This window comes from Opisthocomus hoazin, chromosome 1 (assembly GCF_030867145.1).
Source record: "Opisthocomus hoazin isolate bOpiHoa1 chromosome 1, bOpiHoa1.hap1, whole genome shotgun sequence".
Taxonomy (NCBI): Eukaryota; Metazoa; Chordata; class Aves; order Opisthocomiformes; family Opisthocomidae; genus Opisthocomus; species Opisthocomus hoazin.
The window spans coordinates 91,888,133-91,908,871 of NC_134414.1; the positions used below are offsets into that span (position 1 = coordinate 91,888,133).

The 20,739-nt window shown below is 43.4% G+C and overlaps 1 protein-coding gene across 2 annotated transcripts in view; it reads right to left on the reverse strand.

Annotated features, from left to right (window-relative positions):
• The window catches only part of SH3KBP1 (SH3 domain containing kinase binding protein 1), a 240,223-nt gene extending 220,089 nt beyond the window's left edge, over nt 1-20,134 (reverse strand). Inside the window, exon 1 of one of the 2 annotated variants that reach the window (XM_075429147.1) lies at nt 19,752-20,134. In XM_075429147.1, coding sequence (XP_075285262.1) covers nt 19,752-19,755 — 4 coding nt within the window. In that variant the 5' untranslated portion in view covers nt 19,756-20,134. The remainder of the gene's footprint in view (nt 1-19,751) is intronic. The other variant, XM_075429157.1, reaches the window with a different exon arrangement.
• Nucleotides 20,135-20,739: the final 605 nt, after the last annotated feature.

Here is a 20,739-nt window from a genome sequence, read left to right on the forward strand (position 1 = left end):
TATACGCTGCTTTTTGTATATGCCAAGTCATTTGTCCTCCCTACTTAGGAAGCTTTTAAATCCTATTCTCATTTTGCTGTGGATGCAATTACATACTGCTTTGCTCTGAGTTCTCCCTAAGCAACCAGGAGGTGGTTAGAGAGCTGTAAGGGGGAGATGGCAATGGAGCAGAGATTCTGGCTGGTTCCAACTACTGATTATTCACACACTCCTCAACACTCAGACTGAAGGAAGACGCATGGAAGGAAGGCAAACAACTCTCACTCTCTAAGTCCCATGCTTGAAAAGAGTTCTAGTACCTGTTGCTGTGCTTGCAGTTTTCCCCTGAGAAGGCTGAAAAAACTGACATGATTCTTGACAGTTTCGTTTTCTTATTATGTTCTCTCTTATGAAGAGAAAGCAAAAGGTAGGACAGGGCTGTTGAGCTGACTCTACAGCTGCTTGGATAGGCTGGAGGCACTGGAGTTATCTTCCTGAAGTTTGTCTGCCTTGCACAAATTCATAGACAGACAGCTGCAGCTGTTCAACCACTTTTGTTTTACTGGAAGTTTAATTAAACAAATAGAAAAACCCCTTTACTGTGCAGGCTCTTCTCTGTCTATAAAAGTTTCCACTTATTAAAAAGCACATATAAATATTTTTAAAAGCTGTCTTCTCTTGGAGAATTTGATTACTCTAACATAAGTGTGTGTACACTGTCAGAGACATACAAGTCACCAAAAATGGACCACACAATCAAGATGTTCACAAACTCTTCAAAGGAAACCAAGAGCATGGTTTGGAAACAGGAATAAGCACACACCTAACAAATGTGCAGATTGTGACAAACTGACAGGAAGGTACTACTGAGATCACTCAAAATTCTCATTTATCACACTACTAAAGCTTGCAGAGCATATGACAGCCCAAAAGTGCTTTGTAATTTATAGGTCCATGCAGATGCAGTTTTTAAATCAAGCTCATTTTAAATTAAGCATGCTAAACCACACCACATTCTCAAATTGTGTTTTGAAAAATTCATTCTGCTGGTCAAATGTAATCTTTTTTTTTTTTTTTCTTTTGAGGTGAAATTTTGCCTTCATGGAAGCTGGACTGATACTGGAGACAACACTGATCCAGATACGCTAAGAACAAGGCAGATCTGAGTTTTGCTCCACATCTGTAAGTACAACATACCTCACCCCTGAAGTGCTGTGCTAGACTTCTCCTCAGGAACTGGACTAAAACAGTGTCCCAGTTTGCACAATGTTTTATGATGTGATAAAACACTCCATGGAGAAAGAGCTCAAACTAATTTTATTTGTTAACCAACAAAGGCTGCTCTTAGGGCCAGCTCTGCCAAGGTAAACAGCTTGTTACATTAACAGCCAAAATCCAAATCCTTTTTAAGCCAAATGCAAAATTGGGGCAGACAGATCTGGCTTCCTTTTTTGGTGCATTTTTCTTCAAAATACTGTAGTCCTTGATGCCTGAAAGTCAAACCTGCCGCAGCTTGCAAACTTTAGCTATTAGACTCTTTCTGTTGGAAGAAGGCATTTTTCACATTAGGAATGAAAAGTTATTCAAGTTATTTTGATCTAAAAGGGGAATGTTCATTCCCATGCCAACACAATCAGCTATTCCTAGCCTTATATTACCTTCAATCAAAATCGTAACATAAAAAGTCATGAAACGGAATCAAAGCTAGTTATTACCAACCCTGCTGGAGACTGGCACATTACAATTCATTACTGCAATGCCAGGGAGAAAGTTTTTTTTAATTTAATGCTTATTGGTTTGGCTTTAAAACACAAAATTTGAAATGTTAACGCTGTGAATCAGGAATTCAAATGTAACCTCTCAGCTACAATTAAAATAAGCATATCTGGAAAAAACTCGTTGATTAAAAGTTTAACTTTTCCCACCTTTCGTTCCCCAAATTAGGCTTACATACACATGTGAAATGATTTTGTGGATAATTACAAACATTTTTCCTATTGAGTAGTTTACTTGCCACATTTTAAATTACAAGTAAAATCTAATCTCTTAAAACTGACCTAGTCAGAATAAGCATTTCTTTAATAATGCCACCAATATTTGAAGACAGAAGTGTCTCAGTTTCTGCTATTTTCAATTATTGCACAGTGTCTTTCCAAGCAAGAAATGATTCAAGAAAAGAAACAGAGATTTGCTACTGTGCAACAAACCCGACGTTATTAAAACAGCTTCTGGTGACATCTGAAGTGTGTAGGCACAATGGAAACGTTATTAACGTCTTTGGCGCTATTCCACCCAAGTAACAGCATCCATATGGCACATCACCTTCTGCAGCAGCATGGTTTCACACACAAACGCAGACCTTAAAACCAGCGCATACAGTTAGACGTGGCAGTCGAAGAGTTAAGAGCTTCTCTACTGTAAGTTTTATGTTTTCACTTGTTAGTCCCTCAGCTTTGTGTGAATGATAAACATGTTGCATTGTCTTACCCAAAAAGCAGAACTGAAACTAGACAAACTACCTTCAAATATTCTACACCAAAGCTTCAAATTAAATTTCAAACTACATTTCCTTAGAAGAGAGTGCGACAGAGCTTTTCTCTTTTGCATAAAGCTAACTTCAGAAGTAACAAAGACTAACAGCATGAACAGGCATCACACAACAATCCTACTCTTATGCCACGCTCCACATAAGCCTCTACAGTAATGTCTCAGTGACTACCGTAGGCCTCATATTCTCTACCACCTGCAGTAAATTGATCAGTTATTAAAACCTACTAATCAAGAAGTTGGAATGCACTGCGTTTCTGCTACACTACATTTCTCTTATAAAACAGTTACAAAGATTCATTTGGTAGCAAATACCTAATAGTTTACCAATATTTCATTATAATTACATTTTATAACTGGCTAACAATCTGGCCATCAAATTCCATCTGCCTCAAAACTTGCTAGACAAGGTCTTACTTCAGAAGTGCTGTTCTGTTTGAGACCTAGGTATGAGGTGGTGAACGTACTAGGCTTTTAGTGCTTATGGGACATACTTAAGAAAAAAAAAAAATCAGAATTTTTGCTACACAACAGGTTGCAATAAAGCTCTTACTAAAACATTAGGAGCCACTAGGAGGAAAAAGATCTGTACCTTTTACAAGACCAAATTACAAAGCATGACTTACATTCTGAACTCCAATGAAAAAAAAAAAACAAACTGAAAATAAAACCCAAACTACATTACATTGAACAGTACTAGTTTCCTAACCTAGACCCGGAGGGCCAGAACGCCTGAACACTAAATGTGACCTACAAGGCTGTTGTTTTCTGAGTTCTAGGAACACCGAGCTGCTGGCAGGCCAATCACGTGTGGGATGCTGTGCTACAAATGTGAAGGAGGCGGCGGAAGACAGATTCATATAAGGTCTGGCAGAATTTATTACACAATGCACAGAACTGATGAAAGGGGAATGCAGTGGTATAACCACTGAATGCCCATCGGGGGCTCCAAAAGTCCTTCCTACCCAAAACCATCACAGCTATTGCAGGCATCAGCTGTAACTTCCCTATGATGATTATAACTAAATGGTTGTTAGCATCTGGGAAGAAGAGTTCAGATGGGGCTCTTCTACTAGAGAACAAAATAATCTGTAGTTTGTAAAAACTCAGCTCTCTCAATGTCATTACACTTTATAATTCTAGATGAAGGAGCCACTGAATAGCCCTTTGAAGCAGCACTCTACCAAAATGGAAACACCTATTGCCACGTGCTATCTCTGAAATGCACACAAAAAACAATTTAATAATAATAATAATAAACCACTAACTTTACAGTTTAAATGCAGATTGTAACTGGGATTTTCAAAAAAGCTTGATCTCTTAGTTTTGTACCACATCTGTGGCAGAAAAAAATAACTTAAACATTTTGTATCTGCTTGATTGAAATCAATTATTGAAGGAGCATAATTTTATTGAAAAATTAATTCCAAATTTTGTTCAATTTTTAACATTTTTTCTTTTGCAACACTTACTACCAGGAATAATATTCTCTGCTAAAAGTATTTGCAAGGATTCAGCTTCATGAAAACGAAAAGCTTGAGGGGGAAGAAAAAACAATATCAGAAGGAAAACCGGCACTAATCACTCTTCAAGGGGTTAAATCCATGCTACATGATAAACAGCAACTCCTCTGCTAAGACAACATCTTTCAGTTTATATTATATTTTCCTATTTCCCCTTCGAAAACAATGGAGGGGGGAGCTAAAGGTCATAGTCCTAGAATAGTATCTTCACTGAATCACTCTGTCAAGGAGCAGAGCAGTCACAGATGGGGCCACCGAAGTCACGCTGCACATGGACCTTTTTATGTTGTAGTCCCAGTCCCCTCCCACAAGCCATAAATGCTCTTCACCCAGTCTGCACACTCGGAAACATACCAGGCAGCCACGGAGCACTTAGGACAGATGGGAAGCATCTGAGAGGAACCCCTGTTGTGTGCAGTTCACACGTACGCACACACGCAGGCAGAGAAACAGAGGAGCTGTGCAGAGAACCCCAACCAAAACCTAATTTGGAGGACAGAGTGAACATTTGGCCTAGGGCTGTCCTGACATGACTCTTCTCTGGGCAGCAGCAGAGCCAAAGCCACTCCAGCTGACATAATGCCCAAGCTGTCCTCCAGGAAAAGTGGAGAGCTAGTTTTCTGTTTTTCAAAGAGGGATCAGTATGCTTGGTTCCAGCCTTTAAAACACACAAATACCAAGTTATTCTAGTGGAATTTACCCAGCAGGACAAGAAATAGTTTATATTCCAGCTAAGGCATTTGGTATGACCACCGCTCACCACAAAAATCTCGCACCTACAGTTAGGTTAATAAAGAACAACAGTAAGTCAGCACCTTCGTATTTCTGTATATATGTGGGATGTTTCCATATAAAATACACATCCCATAGCAATTTGTGGGAAACAACTTCAGGCAGGTACTTCTAACAAATGTTTTGAATTTTTTCAGCTTTTCTTAGGCCTATCATACTAGGTGCTGCTCACTGAATCTATTATGTCACACTCATATCTCTGATATAAACATTTTAAACAACATGCCAAAGCACATCTGTTCATCAGAGACGTTCACGCACAGGCAACTGCAAAGCAAGCAAGAAAAGATCATTGTGGTAGTTCTAAATGGCAGCAGTTACGTCTGTATTCTCAAAGGTTCCCTTAGGTACCACTTTGGATCCAACAACACATGTTTAACTTCTTCATCAACGACCTGGATGAAGAGTTAGAATGTACCCTCAGCAAGTTTGCTGATGACACCAAACTGGGAGGTGTGGTAGATACACCAAAAGGCTGTGCTGCCATTCAGCATGACCTGGACAAGCTGGAAAGTTGGGCAGAGAGGAACCTGATGAGGTTCAACAAAGGCAAATGGAGGATCCTGCACCTGGGGAGGAACAACTTCATGCACCAGTACAGGCTTGGGGTGGACCTGCTGGAGAGCAGCTCTGCGGAGAGGGACCTGGGTGCCCTAGTGGACGACAGGTTGACCATGAGCCAGCAGTGAGCCCTGGCTGCCAAGAAGGCCAATGGCATTCTGGGGTGCATTAGGAGGAGTGTGGCCAGCAGGTCGAGGGAGGTTCTCCTTCCCCTCTACACTGCCCTAGTGAGGCCTCATCTGGAGTGCTGTGTCCAGTTCTGGGCTCCCCAGTTCAAGAAAGATGAAGAGCTACTGGAGAGAGTCCAGTGGAGGGCTACGAGGATGGTGAGGGGACTGGAGCATCTATCCTACGAGGAGAGGCTGAGGGAGCTCGGCTTGTTCAGCCTGAAGAAGAGAAGGCTGAGAGGGGACCTAATATATACTTACAAATATCTGAAGGCTGGGTGTCAGGAGGATGGGGCCAAGCTCTTTTCAGCAGTGCCCAGTGACAGGACAAGGGGCAATGGGCACAAACTGAGGCACAGGAAGTTCCGTCTGAACATGAGGAAGAACTTCTTCCCTCTGAGGATGACGGAGCACTAGAACAGGCTGCCCAGGGATGTTGTGAAGTCTCCTTCTCTGGAGATATTCAAGACCCGCCTGGACAAGGTCCTCTACAGCCTACTGTAGGTGACCCTGCTTCGGCAGGGGGGTTGGACTAGATGACCCACAGAGGTCCCTTCCAACCCCTACCATTCTGTGATTCTATGTTAGATTTTATTGGGTCAAGTCTCCTTAATCCTTCTGAAAGAGCAAGATTGCATAGATAATCTTTGGCATTCATGTGGCTAGCAGTCTGGGAAGCACTTGTATTCCATGAATTAATTCATCCTTTCCTGCAGGGCAAAGTGGTCCTTCTGCCTCAGGCAGCAAACAGCTAGAATCTGTTGCTACTGAAAGAGATTAATTTTACTGTAATTCACTGGTTCTATCAACCACAGTACCTCTCAACTACAGCAGATGCTCCCAGTATACTCGTTCACAAACAAACTTACTTTTGATTCACATTGTCATCGTGTTCGTAGACGATGCGCATTGTGTTAACCCTTAAGTAAAGTAATGCAGTGCCTCTTAGAGGTACACTTGTCTTGAGAGTTGGTTCACTTGTTTTAACGTTGTTCTTCCCCTCACATACTAATGCACATCCAGAAGAAATGGAAGACATTAGATTCAGAGGGAAACATTTAACATCACCATCTTAACACGAGTTTCTGCCACCTCCAATATCGACAAAAATAATTCAAAGTTCTGAAAAGTATAAAGGATTATACCCATTGCTGGGATAAACAGAAAAGGAGAGGAGGATTATCACTTAAGCTAAGCAAACCAAGACAAATAACTCCCTTTTGACAAGCTATATATTCACAAAAATTTGTTAGTAATGCTGCTCTTGTGGTTTCTAAATCACACTCTCAGACAAGCGAGAAGCTAGGAAGGATATTAATTACTTCTTCAGAATAAAAAGGAGCAAAATTACTTACAGCTAAATATAGCTAGAACTATATATAAAATTATCATTTGGCTAAATTAACGAGAATTGCTACCAAATGAACGTATCAACATAAAACAGAAGCAGGATAGAAAAGCTGATTCCTTGAAAATAACTGCTGTTTAAGATTATTCAGAAGTACTGGTTCAGTAAAATTGCCACATGATTCTAGTCCCAAAGTTGCCCTGATAATATTTGTAGATGCTGATGGATACGCACTGAGATGGAAAGTCAAATAAATAAAAAAATCAGAAAGCCAGGCAACAACTACCTTTTCAGTGACATGATGTAGCATCATTTAACACCCAGGAACATGAGAAGAGGTTGTGGTCAAAGGTTTCTTCACGATCTTCATATTGTGTACTGCATAGCACTTAATTGTTAAAACTTCAGACCTTCTAGAATAGTAACATTCACCTAGTTGCATTACAATCAGACTAGAAGCATGGGTGTAATTATGATCTCAGATGAGCTTAGAGGATTTCACTATAGATGCCTAAGCTGTTACTATCACCACCCATCTTAGCCAAAAGTAGCAACCCTTTTGCACAGGAGGAGGATGGGGAGAATACAACATACTCCTCTGCATCTTAGCCACATTTGCTTGAAGTACTGATAAAAATGGATTTACATTAAGTAACTAGACTGAAAAGTGGTGGACAGATACATCCTGTTGTGGTATTCCTGCTGTTTGAAGCAGCAATTTCTGCAAGACAAGACTTCTGGCAGCAATAGCTTAAGAGACAAAATCCTTGGACTGTGTTAAAGCCCTCCACTGTGTAATGCCAGCTGCAGACAAACATGGTGTCTTATAATAATTTCAAAGCTATGTCATTTTCTCTCCATTTCATGGAATTCTATTATTTTTCAAGACAGCAATTGCAAAATATTTACCCAGGCAGCAGCTCTTGTGATTGGACCTGTCAAATGCTAAGACTACAAACCAGTGCCATGATTTAACTGATGCATTATAAACTGTCACAAAGAGATGTGTTGTACAACAGTGAGAACCTGGGCTTGATGTAGAAGAGAAATAATCAGCTTTTTTCTTTTTTCTTCTAAGCTTCTTTTACATAAACCCAAGTGTTTCAATCTACAAAACTTCACATTCAGAGGAAGGTCAGGCACAGTATGGAACTCCTCAGCCATTTCATAATTAATAAGCCAAATGAAAGGACACTACTGTTGTGCTTCCACATACAACAGATTGTCAGGCATTACAGGAGCTATAAAAGATATGTGCATGCTAGGGCTCAAAGTAAGCTCATATCATAGGTAATTTGCATTTCACGACCATGGTCTAATACGAGATTTACATGCCAGCATTAAACCATCTCCACTAACCTTTAGAATACTCTGAAAACCAGCCAAAAACCACCTAAGGTGTTAAAAAAAACGTCAAGTTGCTCAATTATGTGAGCAACAGTGGAAGGCAGGGTAGGAGTATTTGGACGAAGGACACATTTGATTAATAACTCTACCAACCACCAATATAGTATTTTTTTTCTTCATTAATAACGAAGTCTCATAAGACTGCTGCTCATAATCCTTAGCAACTTGTCTTTTAACATCAGGTTCTTTTATTCTGTTCCAAACTATGGTAATAGTGCTGAAAAAAAAAAATGCTGTTTTAGAAATAGAAATTACTGCACACAAAGATTCACAAGTTCCAGACTACCCTTGGGCAAATAAACTTTGCTATCATATCAGATAACACGTTGACTCTGTGCATTAAAAAGCTTTCAAATTTCAATTTTAGAATTCAGGATGCAATTCTGGAGAAATAAGTTTTAGATGGTATCTTTAACGCCTTTGTTTTCTCAGCTCAAATCAGTTTCTGCAGGTAATTTCTTCTGGATGTTACAATAAATGGAATTCACAAACTAACACACTTTTTTTTTGCTCTTATGAACAAAAATGTTCCCACATCACAGTCATTAGCTTCTCTGTTTTGCTTTCACGGTGCTTTTCAAAATCCTGTGTGTCAATTAGGCCTGGGCAAGGAGATACTTCCATTAACATTTTTTATTTGCATTTTCTCTTAAGAGAAATTCTCTGGTTTTTGAACAAGGCAAAGCCTTTCAGAAAGCAGAGGTTATGTTTCAAGTAGAAGACACAGCTCTTCTAACGGGTATCTCTGGTAGCTGGTTAAAGAACTCATTAAGTCTCCTCCACCTGAAGAAACACTCACTCTCACTTCCAAGTGATCTTCTTTAACGCTTATGACTAGAATAAGACTCCAGAAAGGGAATACTACACAGACCACCTCCTCAGAAGAACAATCCTGAAAGCAAAAACTGATGCAAGCCAAACACGTACATCTGAAAGCTTGTCACTGACTTTCACTGCAAGCAAGAACAGCTTGTGACCTGATGACAGCATTACTCAAACAGGAAATTTGAGCCACTGTGTGCTGGTCGAATGCGAATGCTCAGCAGAGCTGCATATGGAGTGAAAGCACAAACAATAGTCAGCATCTAGACAGAAGAGCCCATTGCTGCATTGAAGATGCGGGGAGAAAAGGGGGGAAGCAGCAGGATGGAGCACTGTGGAACCCAAGTAAACACAGAGGCAATGAACCCTATTGTTTTATAAGTAATTATTCTTCTGACAATCTGTTCCTCCCATCCACCCTCAGCTACCAACACTGGTACTGTCTGGAACAGAACAAAGCGTGTGGACAAGGAAGCGACAATAAGACAGATTCTAACTGAGACAAGTAGAACCCCCTCAGATGCTGACACAGAATCTTTCTACAGCATCCAGGAGGCAGCGTGCAGGTTAAAACCATACAACCAAGAGAACTAGAGAGGACAGAAATAACGCTGTCACTGAATGTTATCTACTTTGACCACTTCTTCCAAGGGTAAGCAGAAAGCTCTACTGCTCCCTCATCTAAGGAAAAGGTTCCTGGGCTCCATCCTTTTGAAAAATCTTCTAACGACCTTCCCTGGTTTTCAATGATACAAGCTCTTGAAGCTAAGGAAACCAGAAGCCAAAACTAATTCCACATTTCAGAGGGTCTAGAGAGCCAAAGAGCATTTCTTGCATTTAAGATCTCTGCCTTGTAAGGCAGCATTTACATCAACTCCTTGGTTTTGCTTCTTGAGAGAGACACTGACAGACTTGAACAGATAGGAACTGAAATTCTACTTAAAATAGTAACATCCTGCTTTTAAGTTCTCCAAATTAAAAAGCCTTGGAACTTCAGCATTTGGCTTTGCCGACTTCCACAACCTGCTCCTCTCCACACACTAAAGGCACCACTCTTCCATCAGAAAATACCAAAAAGGTGGCTGGCAAAACACAATGTGCAACATGCATCTGGGCATGTACCTTTAAGGGTACCAATTCTGACTCTGAAAAAACTCAGTGGACTACAGCAACAGTCTCTAAAAGACAGCCAGTCCCTCTCCTTCCTGACCTGGTATTTACGGGAAACCGGCTAAAGGTTTCTTGTTTCCCTAATTCTAAAGCAAAATTCATAAAGGAACACCCACGACTTTGCTGTATTCCCCTTCAGATTGTCTTCAGAATTCTGTATATCTTTGCATCTTAATATAGGCAGTTTTGAGGCTGTGTAAGTGAAGTATATAGGAAAGTTTCCTAAAAAGAGAAATAGTGCGCTTGGAAGACAGATGGAAGAGAAGAAAAGATAAATTAGAAGGAAGCATGCGTGAAAAGAAGAGATGACAGAGCATCAGGTATCTGAACAGACAAAAAAAATGGGTGAAGAGCATCTTTCCTGAGAAACAGGTGACAAACAGTGATGCAGATTTATTTTAAAAAAAAAGACAAACAATGAACCCAAACCCAAAACATAACTTACAAGGGGAAGGAAGTATACATGCACTTCTATACGTGACAGGAAGAGGAACAACTGCTTTCTGACAGAATGAGGCGAAGGAAGGAGAAACACATAGGAACAAACAAGACTGTTTTCTGCACATCTGTGAACAAACTATCAAATATATTGCAGAGGAACACATATTAATAGATCTCTCATGACTCCGGAACCAGTGCAGACGACTTCGAATTGTCAGACTGTAGTTTGTCATGAACTAGATGGCATCTTATCTCAATCTTCCACGAACCAATCAGATAATTGAGATGTCAGCTAATCAAAAGCACTATTTATAGGTGCTTCACACACAAAAATTGTAGCCTTTAAAATAAATAGCATGCTTAATGCAAACCAAAGCAGACAATTCTGAAAGGGAGTATGAGGTGACAAAACAAAGGCCATTCAAACTAACCTCACCTCAGTGGTCAAAGTAAAACTGACAAGTGTATTTCAACTGTTCTTAAATGCAGTTAAATAAAGGTATTTGATGAGTGAAATCAGCAGATACAAAGGACTTTAATATAAAGTTTCAAAAACAATAAAGATCTTTCCCATTTTAGAAGAGATTATTAGATGGAGGAGGAAATAGCAGCTGTTCAGGCAGATGAACATTGTAACAAAAGACGACAGCAATAGTAGCACCAAGATTTCTCTCACAGTTGAAAGGCTGTTTCTTGCAACAGAAAGAGCCAATCTTACTTGTACAAATTAGTTGGCTGTTCAAAGGTACATTTCTCTTCATCACACTGCACACACAGGTCAAGCCTTCAGCAGCACTCAGTCAAGCAAGGAAGAAGTCATAGAAGGTACTTTTTTCTACTGTATTAATAAAATATAGCAATAAAACAGCAGTTAACTAAACTGGATTAACTACACTCAAATCCCTCTATTAAATACATGCTACCTCTATGAAGTCGGAGCAGTTTTATACAGATAGCTAAACTCGGCTCACTGTGACCAACAAGACTCATAGACTGCGACAAAAAGAAAGAAGCAACTGAGAAGTTGGTCAAATGCATAAGTTAACTAGCTGAAATCCAACAAAATCCACAAAAAGAACACATTTCCAACGTTAATACACCAATTAACAATGAAATCGATAGAAAATAACCTAGTATCAGACTGAGATTAATGACTGAACTAGTTAATGATCAGCTCAATGCAGCAAATGGCTTAGAATCTTAAAATGAGATAAAACTTTAATGTTACCTGTTAAAATATTTAAGTCTGAACCAACTCTAGATTTCAAGACTGCATACTGATTAACCTTCTTTTTACCCCACAAGCAATCTAAAAATACAGGTATAAGAAAAGCAAAGTTTGTAAGCTACCAAGCCAGTGCTCTCAACAACTGTTGGCAGCTTGATGTGTCCTTGAACAAAAATTAAAATTGAAGAATAAAGTGTGGTACGTGCCATCACAAGGCCTTACAAATTTGCATGCATCTTTTGTACTCTCCTGGAACTGGAATTTAAATTTCTATTATATCAGCAAATGAAGTTCCACACATTTCTTGCTATCAGGCCAGCCTTCACATTTTCTTTTCCCAGTTAGGAGGACCATACCCTACCTGGAATTACTGGTACTCACTCTCAGATGTTCAGGAACATCCATTGTCACAAACTGCTTGATGATACACCCAAGGCAAGGCTTCTCAAGCTTAACCTTGACTAGCGGGCTTTCCTCTCTGCACCCATTTCTCCTTCCCTTCCCTTTGCCCAGTCATTTAAAAGCTGATGGGAACAAAGTTCGGTTCTTCCAGGGTTTAGTTTTTTTAGTAGGAGTTTCTTGAGGAGTTTTGGCTGGTTTGTGTTGTTTTGGGTTTTTTTACATCTGATAGTTTACGCAGAAAAGTTGGATATTTGTATTCAACGAACACTGCAGTTCTGCAGTCTTGGTGAAATACAGTAACCAGACTATTTCGCAGGAAATTAAGATGGTCGTGCCTAGAGTAAAGGTCTTGATATGATATTTTTCCATAAAGCTGTTGATGACGATAAGGACACATTCATAAGAAAAAGTGGATGAAAAAGAAAAATATCTAGGTAATCGATCTTCATCCATAAAACATTCAAATATCATTTGTAAGTAAACATCACTACTCTTCCAAAGCAAGTCATTAAACCTTGCATCTGAAAACACAACGCCAAAGCTAAAACACTTTTTTATACACATTCTGAATTTGACCACAAAAAGTTTTTTGAACCTTGTCATAATGAACCCCCAAAATAAAAGCATCTTTTTCTGGACATACTTTGGAATTTATGATGTGCCCTTTTACAGTGGGAAATAGATAGAAGAACATTAACAGCTCAGTAAGAGCTCTGTGAGACCTCACAGAAAGAACACCAGGAATGAGAAAAACACTGAAAAATTAAGCCGAGGTCTTCCTGCTTGCCAGTTTTATATCTGCCACAAGGACAGCAAATTTTCAATGCTGCACAAGCCTATCACAGGAAAAAAAAAAAAAAAATCCACTCTGCCAAGTTACCAGAGTATTAAAAATGTTTCTTGCCAGTGGTGAGGATGAATCAGCAACCACGGATAGAGGACATACTCGATTTAAACCTGAGAGTTCTCAAAGGATGTTTTTACATTTGGCTCAAAAATGAAAAGTTCCATACATGTACATTTATACTCTATTACTTCTGCTACCTTTAACTAATACCTTTACAAATCTAGCTATGTAGAAAGACAGCACTACTACAAAGAGAGTCAGGCTGACACTGGTAGTTGATACAGCACAGAGAAGCACCAGCAGCTACGCTGACCTCCAAGAACTACTTCTCACAAAACCAAACCAAAACCAACAGGAAAATACTCTGAAGTGATTTTTGTGTGTGTTTGTTTTGAGATCTCATTATCAATAAAAAGCAGCAACATGCTGCTTTGTAAATTAATAAGCAAGTTACTGGAAACTGCAAGTGGAGGACACAATACATCCTGGGGATTTCGATTTTGCTGGTGGTTTTTTGTTGGGTTTGGTTGTTTTTTTTTGAAGGCAGGTCACATAAGTTCACTTATTACAAATTACTTGTGAGACACAAAACACTTAATTTTTAAATATGAGCAGTGTGACCATTGAAAGCTAATTAGATATTGATAGATCATTTTGAATTGTTTAGGTTGGAAAGGACCTTTAAAGATCATCTAGTCCAACCCCCCTGCCATGGGATCAAGCTGGGCCTTGACTTGCAACACATGCAATGAATCTATATTGACATTTTTGAAAAGCATTAGTTCCTTGGGAAGTTACGCACCAATGATTACTTTGGTCCCCAAATAAATGAATAAACTTACACGGGTTTTGGTGTGAGCTGGTTTCAATCATCAGAAGTGATTGAGCTGCACAGTATGAAAGAGTGAGAAGAAGATTAAGAGGACCTTTTTTCCTTCTGTACAATACTTCTAATGAAATTCAAAGGCAGAGTTCAAAAAACTCCTCTTTATACTGACACTACAGATAAATTAGAAGTTAGGGATGTAACTGCTCAGCTTTCTATACCGCATTATCCCTGTTGCTAAAGAGAATTTCAGCACAGACGTTCATTTTTGACCACAACTCTAGACAACTCTTCATCCTAAACCAGAAGCACAAATGCTTCGCAACATTGCCACTGGAATACAAACTGCTGTAAGAATGAGAACAAAGTCATCCTTTCGCTGCCACCACTCATCATCCAAGATGCTCCGTTCTCTAAGGCAAAGTTATGTTAGGAACAAACCATGGCTGAGACATCGCAAGTCATTTCACCATACAGCTTTTAAGTGGACATTACCATGCATTCTCAAGAGTTGGTTTCTACTGATGCTTCTCAAACAATAAAGAGAGAGGGGAAAAAAATCAACTCCATTTGCTAATACAATCTATGACTACTGAATATACAGTGTTGCATGTTCTCTCACATACAGAGTCTGGTCGTAAAGCTTTTATTGCGTTTCCTCTCTGTGTGAAGCAGACTGTCAGCAATTACTTTTACATTAGCTGAATTACTCAATCTTGATACTCACCTCCTCTCTCGTGCCCCTCCCCCTAATATATTCTCTCATCATTCCTCAGTGTGCAGAATGCAGGTATGCCCCACAGCTACTTCCTGCTTTTGCATCCAGGGAGATCATCTACTCCCTGGTCCAGGTTTCGTATTCTGTGATTTTAAAAAAAACACCGGTAGGAACCATACAAAATCCATCATCACTTTTTATGAGCAGTATGAGAGCAAAACAACAGATACCATCTCCGGGGCTGTTTTCTCTCCTTTGATTCCATCAGGGCTAACCTGCTTTCAGCACTTCGGTGACCTCTAACATTCCAGACCTGAAATTTCAGCTGCTCATATCACATTACCAAGCTCTCCTTTTTCCTCCTCCTAACACATACGTCCCTTCACCTTCAAGTAGGGAAGGAGTCAGTACATTATCTACAAGGTCAATGCTGATCTGCTATATGAATTCTGATACACTGCTGGTAGAATTATCACCAGCAGTATTCTCAAAAAAAACCCTCTAACATTCAGTGAATAGCAATTACAAGAGAAGCAATCTGAATAACATTACAGATAAATTTCATATACTGCATTAGCAGCAATTTAAACAGAAATATGTGTGCACTCAGTATTAACATAAAAATAAAACTGTTTCTCAAGAGAGTGTTTTAATTATTACACATAATTCCTTGAACCTGGGCAGAAAAAAAACACCTCTTCTCTAGCAGCTCTACCATAATTTTCTACATATAAATCTCTGATTAGCACAAAAAGGAGCAAGAATTCTGCTGGTTTAAGATACCATGTATTTGAAGTATTCTCTTCTTCATCACACCTTCTGATCTAAAAGCAACATTTCATATAAAAAAACCCCAACTATAATGGAGACACTGAGAAAAGAAGAGCTACTAGAAAGGAGTAAGCAGAAGATATATCAACACACAAAAAAGGCTGCACAATCATAAATTATTTCCATAATCTTTTACTTATCACACATATTTATACATTTCTTGATTCCAGACCCCTATCTTGATCCATTTAGAAGGCAGTTCTGACAACCTTTTATGACAGAAATGTCATTATCTCTTGATTTCTAGGACAAAAAGCTTTGTGCCAGCTATTTCTGTATGAAATTTTATATGGGTTTCTGAAAATATTTTATCACAGTTTATGAAAACTCCATTTGAACTCAGACCATGAAGACATTTACAGGCTCTATAAATATTGCCACCAAACAACTGGAAATCTGATTCTGAACAGCTCCAATGCAACTGCCTTGTTGTGAGAAACAAACCTACCAACGACAACAAAAGAATCACAACGAGTAACACCCCATATGAGGAGAAGCATAAAGACTTTTTACAGCTTGGGGAGGACTTTTACACAACATTTCCTACATACTGCCACTTTACAGCTGCTTAAAACCTTACTAAAAAAAAAAAGTGAAAAAAATCACGCTAATCATCTTTCTTATGATTTTCCCTTCTTCAGCTGCAACTGTTCTGTTCAACTATTTTCAAGGATGACAAGAATGACAATTGCCATTCCTATTTAAAAATGTCTTACAGCTGTTCTGCTGAAAGGCTCCATCATCTCCACCACTTTGGAAAGAGAGCTTAAAATTTGTCAAAGAGCAGTCAAGAACCACAAACACACCTATCACCTTCTGTGTGTGGCTTATAAAACTTCTGCTAAGCTCAGGCCTCAAAAATGCTTCGTTTTACCCTGGAGGGTAGAGGTCTTAGCAGTTTACCAGCCCAACTCCGCCGGGCTCCCGGTGCAGCGAGCACTCCCCATGCCACGGCGCAGGGCCGAGCAGAAGTTCTGCCGCAGAGGCGGCTCTGGCTTGCTGGAGGCCAGCGCGGCCCCGCACGCAGGAAATGCGCTCAGTGCTCCCTCTGTTGATGCTCCGATAAGGGAGAGGGAGAAAGAGGAAGTGGCATGGCTGAAACGCGTGAAGAGAAGCAGCCAGGGGAAAAAAAAAACGACAAAAAAGTAGGGGTTTACGAGGGAAGCAGGGCAGAAGTTGAGGGCAGAGGATACAGGAGAATTTGGAAAGGGGGAAAAAAGACAATTAAGAAAGGGGAAAAACAGGAAAAGGTCTTGCAACTGGTACAGATCAGGCTCTCGCACAGATTCTTTTTTTTTTAATTATTACATTACTTCTTGGTGTAACATTCCTTTGGTGTGTACAAAGTAGCTGTGGTATTTCACAGCAAAGCATCTTTCTCAACCACTAATGTAAAACCACACAGGCAACTCCTGTCTGCCAGTATTAGTAATCTAACTGGTTCAAAGGGCACAAGACTCTCTCTGGATCCAAGCTCCTAACTATGGCAACAGAGGTGATCGATGGGATTTCACAAGACCAAAAGCAACCTATCCTGTCTTCCACTTTCCCAACAGAAAAGCTTTAACAACACCTTGAAAAATATTAAGATGAAAAAAATATTGATGATGAAAGTGTTTGTTTATAACCTGGTACTTACAAGCAGTACGATGAAGGCTTCAACTGCTTAGCTTCACAGCAATATTGTTACATTGGACCCCAACCTCATTTGATGCACTGAACTCTCTTGTGCTCCGAAGACAAGCAAAGACTGCACAGCAGAAAAAAGGATCTTCCTTCATCTACTGCAGAAGTTGGAAGCTGTGCCTCAACTGACGCAAGGAGCTATACAGTTGTTCTGTGATGATGGCAGTTAAACACCGCTCTCTAGATTTAGGCTTGTACTCTTGCTTTTTCTAAATTTGATAAGCAGTATATTTCAAATCAGTTTTTCCCCGAGTAGCTACCATGACTTCTTCTTACTTTGTCTTCTGGACCTCCAACTTCAGGAGGACAGTCTGATGTGTGAGCATGCAAAGCTCTTGCATATGAGATTGAGGAGCTCTCTAACCATCTGCAATTCTAAGCAGTCTTAGAAAAACCAGAACACAGCAAAACCCAAGAGCAACAACAAATAAACACCGCACACAAGTCCCCACAAAACACCACCTCTTCATTTCTCAGACATTTAAGGAGGGGAACCAAGCTTGTTCCACCGGATTCACAATTACCTTTACCGTAACTACCTTACCATCGCTTACCATTTAAAGATAGGAACAACAATGAAACTGTATCTACCTTCCCTCCACTCCCATTTTGCAAAGAAAAGTCTGACTGAATCACAGTGATTTGGGAAAGTCATTATCCAAATGAGCTTTAAAGAAGCCAGATGTGTAGGATCCTGGCCAGCGCAGGAGAGTGAAGGGTGGGTAACAGGAAAAAAGATGATGGCCTTCACTGCTAAGTTACAGTATTGAAAAACCTTTCTAGAGCTCTATCAATGCAAGTTACTTCACTAGTCCTTTATTGCTTTCCTTAATACTATATACCGTGAAGCTAAAAAAGGGCTAATATTTGGACTACGGATTAAGGAGAAATCAAAAAAGTCTTCTTGTATCGCAATACAAAGTTTATAAGAAATAAATGCACCGAGAGGATAAGAAAATAATAATACTAAAAAAATTATTTCCCATGACATGCCCTACTGAAGACAGATTTTGCTCCATCCAGCATTTATAAACCCTACAGTACCATGTTTAAAATCTTAGCCGTTGTTACAGAAGACAGAAGTAGAGAGCTGTGTTACCTAGCAGGCAAACCAACCCTAACAGAGTCTTCTACAACGCACCCAATTAAACGTGGCAGCCCGGGATGCCGGCCTACTGTCAGCGGCGACAGAGTTCACCTGGATCAATACAGCTGAACGAGCTGCACAGGGATGAACGCGTCTCAGCCCGAACTGGAGGACTGACTGAAAGTCAATAGTGAGAAGCTAGTGCTTAATCTCATTACACACAGGTACAGCAGCTGCGCGTCGCCCTGGCAGTACCCCATAAACTAATCTCTCCAAGAACAAAGGGACGAGGTTTTTTCCTACTGTATCCCCAACATCACTGCATCACAACAGGTAAAACTGTGTAAAATGTCTGCCCACGTAACGCACTGTACTTGGTCGTTCCAGCGATGCGGGTTCCCCCCCCCTCCCAGCCCAACAGCGCTACCGCGAGCGGAGCGGGCAGCGGGGGCCGGACGCCGGTGGTTTGGAGGCCCGCTCGCCGGCCGGGGGGGGGCCAAGCCAGGGCTGCCCACCAGCAGCAGGCGCTTGCTTTTGTTCCCTCCGACCCGTCGTTTTCCGCCGGGCACCGCGCTGGGCAGAGGGAGCCCCGGGGCGCGCCGCTCAGCCAAACCCGCGCCTGGCACCGCCGCCGCCTCGCCCCGCACAATGGGGCAATTCATCCCGCGTCCTCCCGCCGCCCGCGCCGCCCAGGTAGCGGGCGCTGCCCACCCCGGGCCGCCCCAGCAGCCGCAGCCTCTTCCCGCAGTCCGCGGGAGCCACCTCACGGGCAGCGGCGGCCCAGCGCAACCGCCCCCCCCCCCGGCGCAACGGTTCCAACGACCCCCGCGTAACGGCCCCAACGGCCGCCCCCTCGCGGCGGGGCGGGGCGGCACGTCCCCACAGGCCGCCCCGGCTCGGCTCGACTCTCCCCACCGGCAGCCCCTCGGCCGCAGGAGCGCAACCTGCGCGCCCGGGCGGCGGTCCCCCCCGCGCCTCTCCCCGCCCGGCCCGGCCCGGGGCCACCACGCCCCGGGCTGCCCGCACCCGGCGGGAAGGCGGCGAGGCCGGCCAGCCGGTGCGCGGGAGGGGTGGGAACCTCGTCAGCCCCGCTCGGGATCGCCCACCGCCGCAGCCCCGAGGGGCGCCGGGCCCTGGCCCCGCCGCCGCAAACCCCCGACCTCTCCTCCGCCTGTCACCGACTCGGCCGGGGGAAGGGAGGAGAAGTTCAAAGCCGTGAGGCGGAGGAGCGGAGGCAGACGGCGGCCAGCTCCCTCCCCGCCGCCCCCGGCCCTCCGCCGCGGCGGCGGCACGCACCCCACCCGCCGGGCGGCAGCCCCAGCCGGCCCCCCCCAGCACCGCCGACTCAGAGCCGGCGGCTGGAACTCACCCATTGATGTCGAGCTGGGCTCTGCCTGGCGGCGGAAAACAGGCTGAAAGTTTCAGGCGGCTGCCCGCGGCCGAGGGGGGCGAGGGACAGCCCGAGCCGCCGCCACGGGAAGGAGAAGAGGCTGCTGACAGAGCCGCTCCCTCCTCCGGCCGCCGCCGCGCTCAGCACCCGCCGCAGCCGGGCTGCATTCCGCGCCCCGTGCCGGCGGCACCGCCGCTCCCCTCAGCGTACGGATTCGTACGTGTTAAAATAAAATAATAATAATTAAAAAAAAAGAAGAAGAAACGAGGCGAGAGCAGGCGCTCAGCCCTCGGCTCCTGCCAGCCAGCCACCCGGGTCCCCCCGCTGCCGCCGCCGCCGCCGGGCAGGGCAGCCCGGGAGAACGCGCGGCCGAGCCCCGGGCGCCCGGAGGCGCCTGCTGCCGCCTCCGCCGCCGGCCGGTGCGCGCGGCAGGGCGTGGGCGCGAGGAGCGGCTGGGACCCCCGCCGCGGGCGGCTGCAGCTGCGGGCGCTGCTGCCGGAGCGAGCGGCGCGGGGCGGCTCGGCGCTGCGGGAAGTGTCGCGAGACTGCGCCAGAGCCGCTGCGCCGCCTCGGGCCGCCGGGAGCGGGAGCGGCGACCGTGAGCGGGAGCGGCGGCCGTGAGGGAAGGAGGGCGGGGAGGAAGGAAGCAGCGCGGAGCGGCGGTCCCGGGGTCGGGGAGAGGGGTGTCGCGGCGCCCGGCGGGGAGGGAGAGGGTGGCTCCTTCCCTCCCGGGCCGGGAAGCGTCAGCTGGGCAGCGGGAGGCACCGCGGGCAGGGGAAGCGGCTCGGCGTATTTCGGTGGTGGGGGAGGACGCTTTGAGCTCCGGACGCCGTCCCCGGGAGCGGGACAGGCGGGTACCTCCGATTCCTGTCGGCCGCCTTCCCCGGCCGCCCCCGCTCCCCGGAAGCCGGTACCCGCTGCGGACCCTGCCCCCGGGCTCTGCCTGCGGGGCGGTGGGGAGACGCGA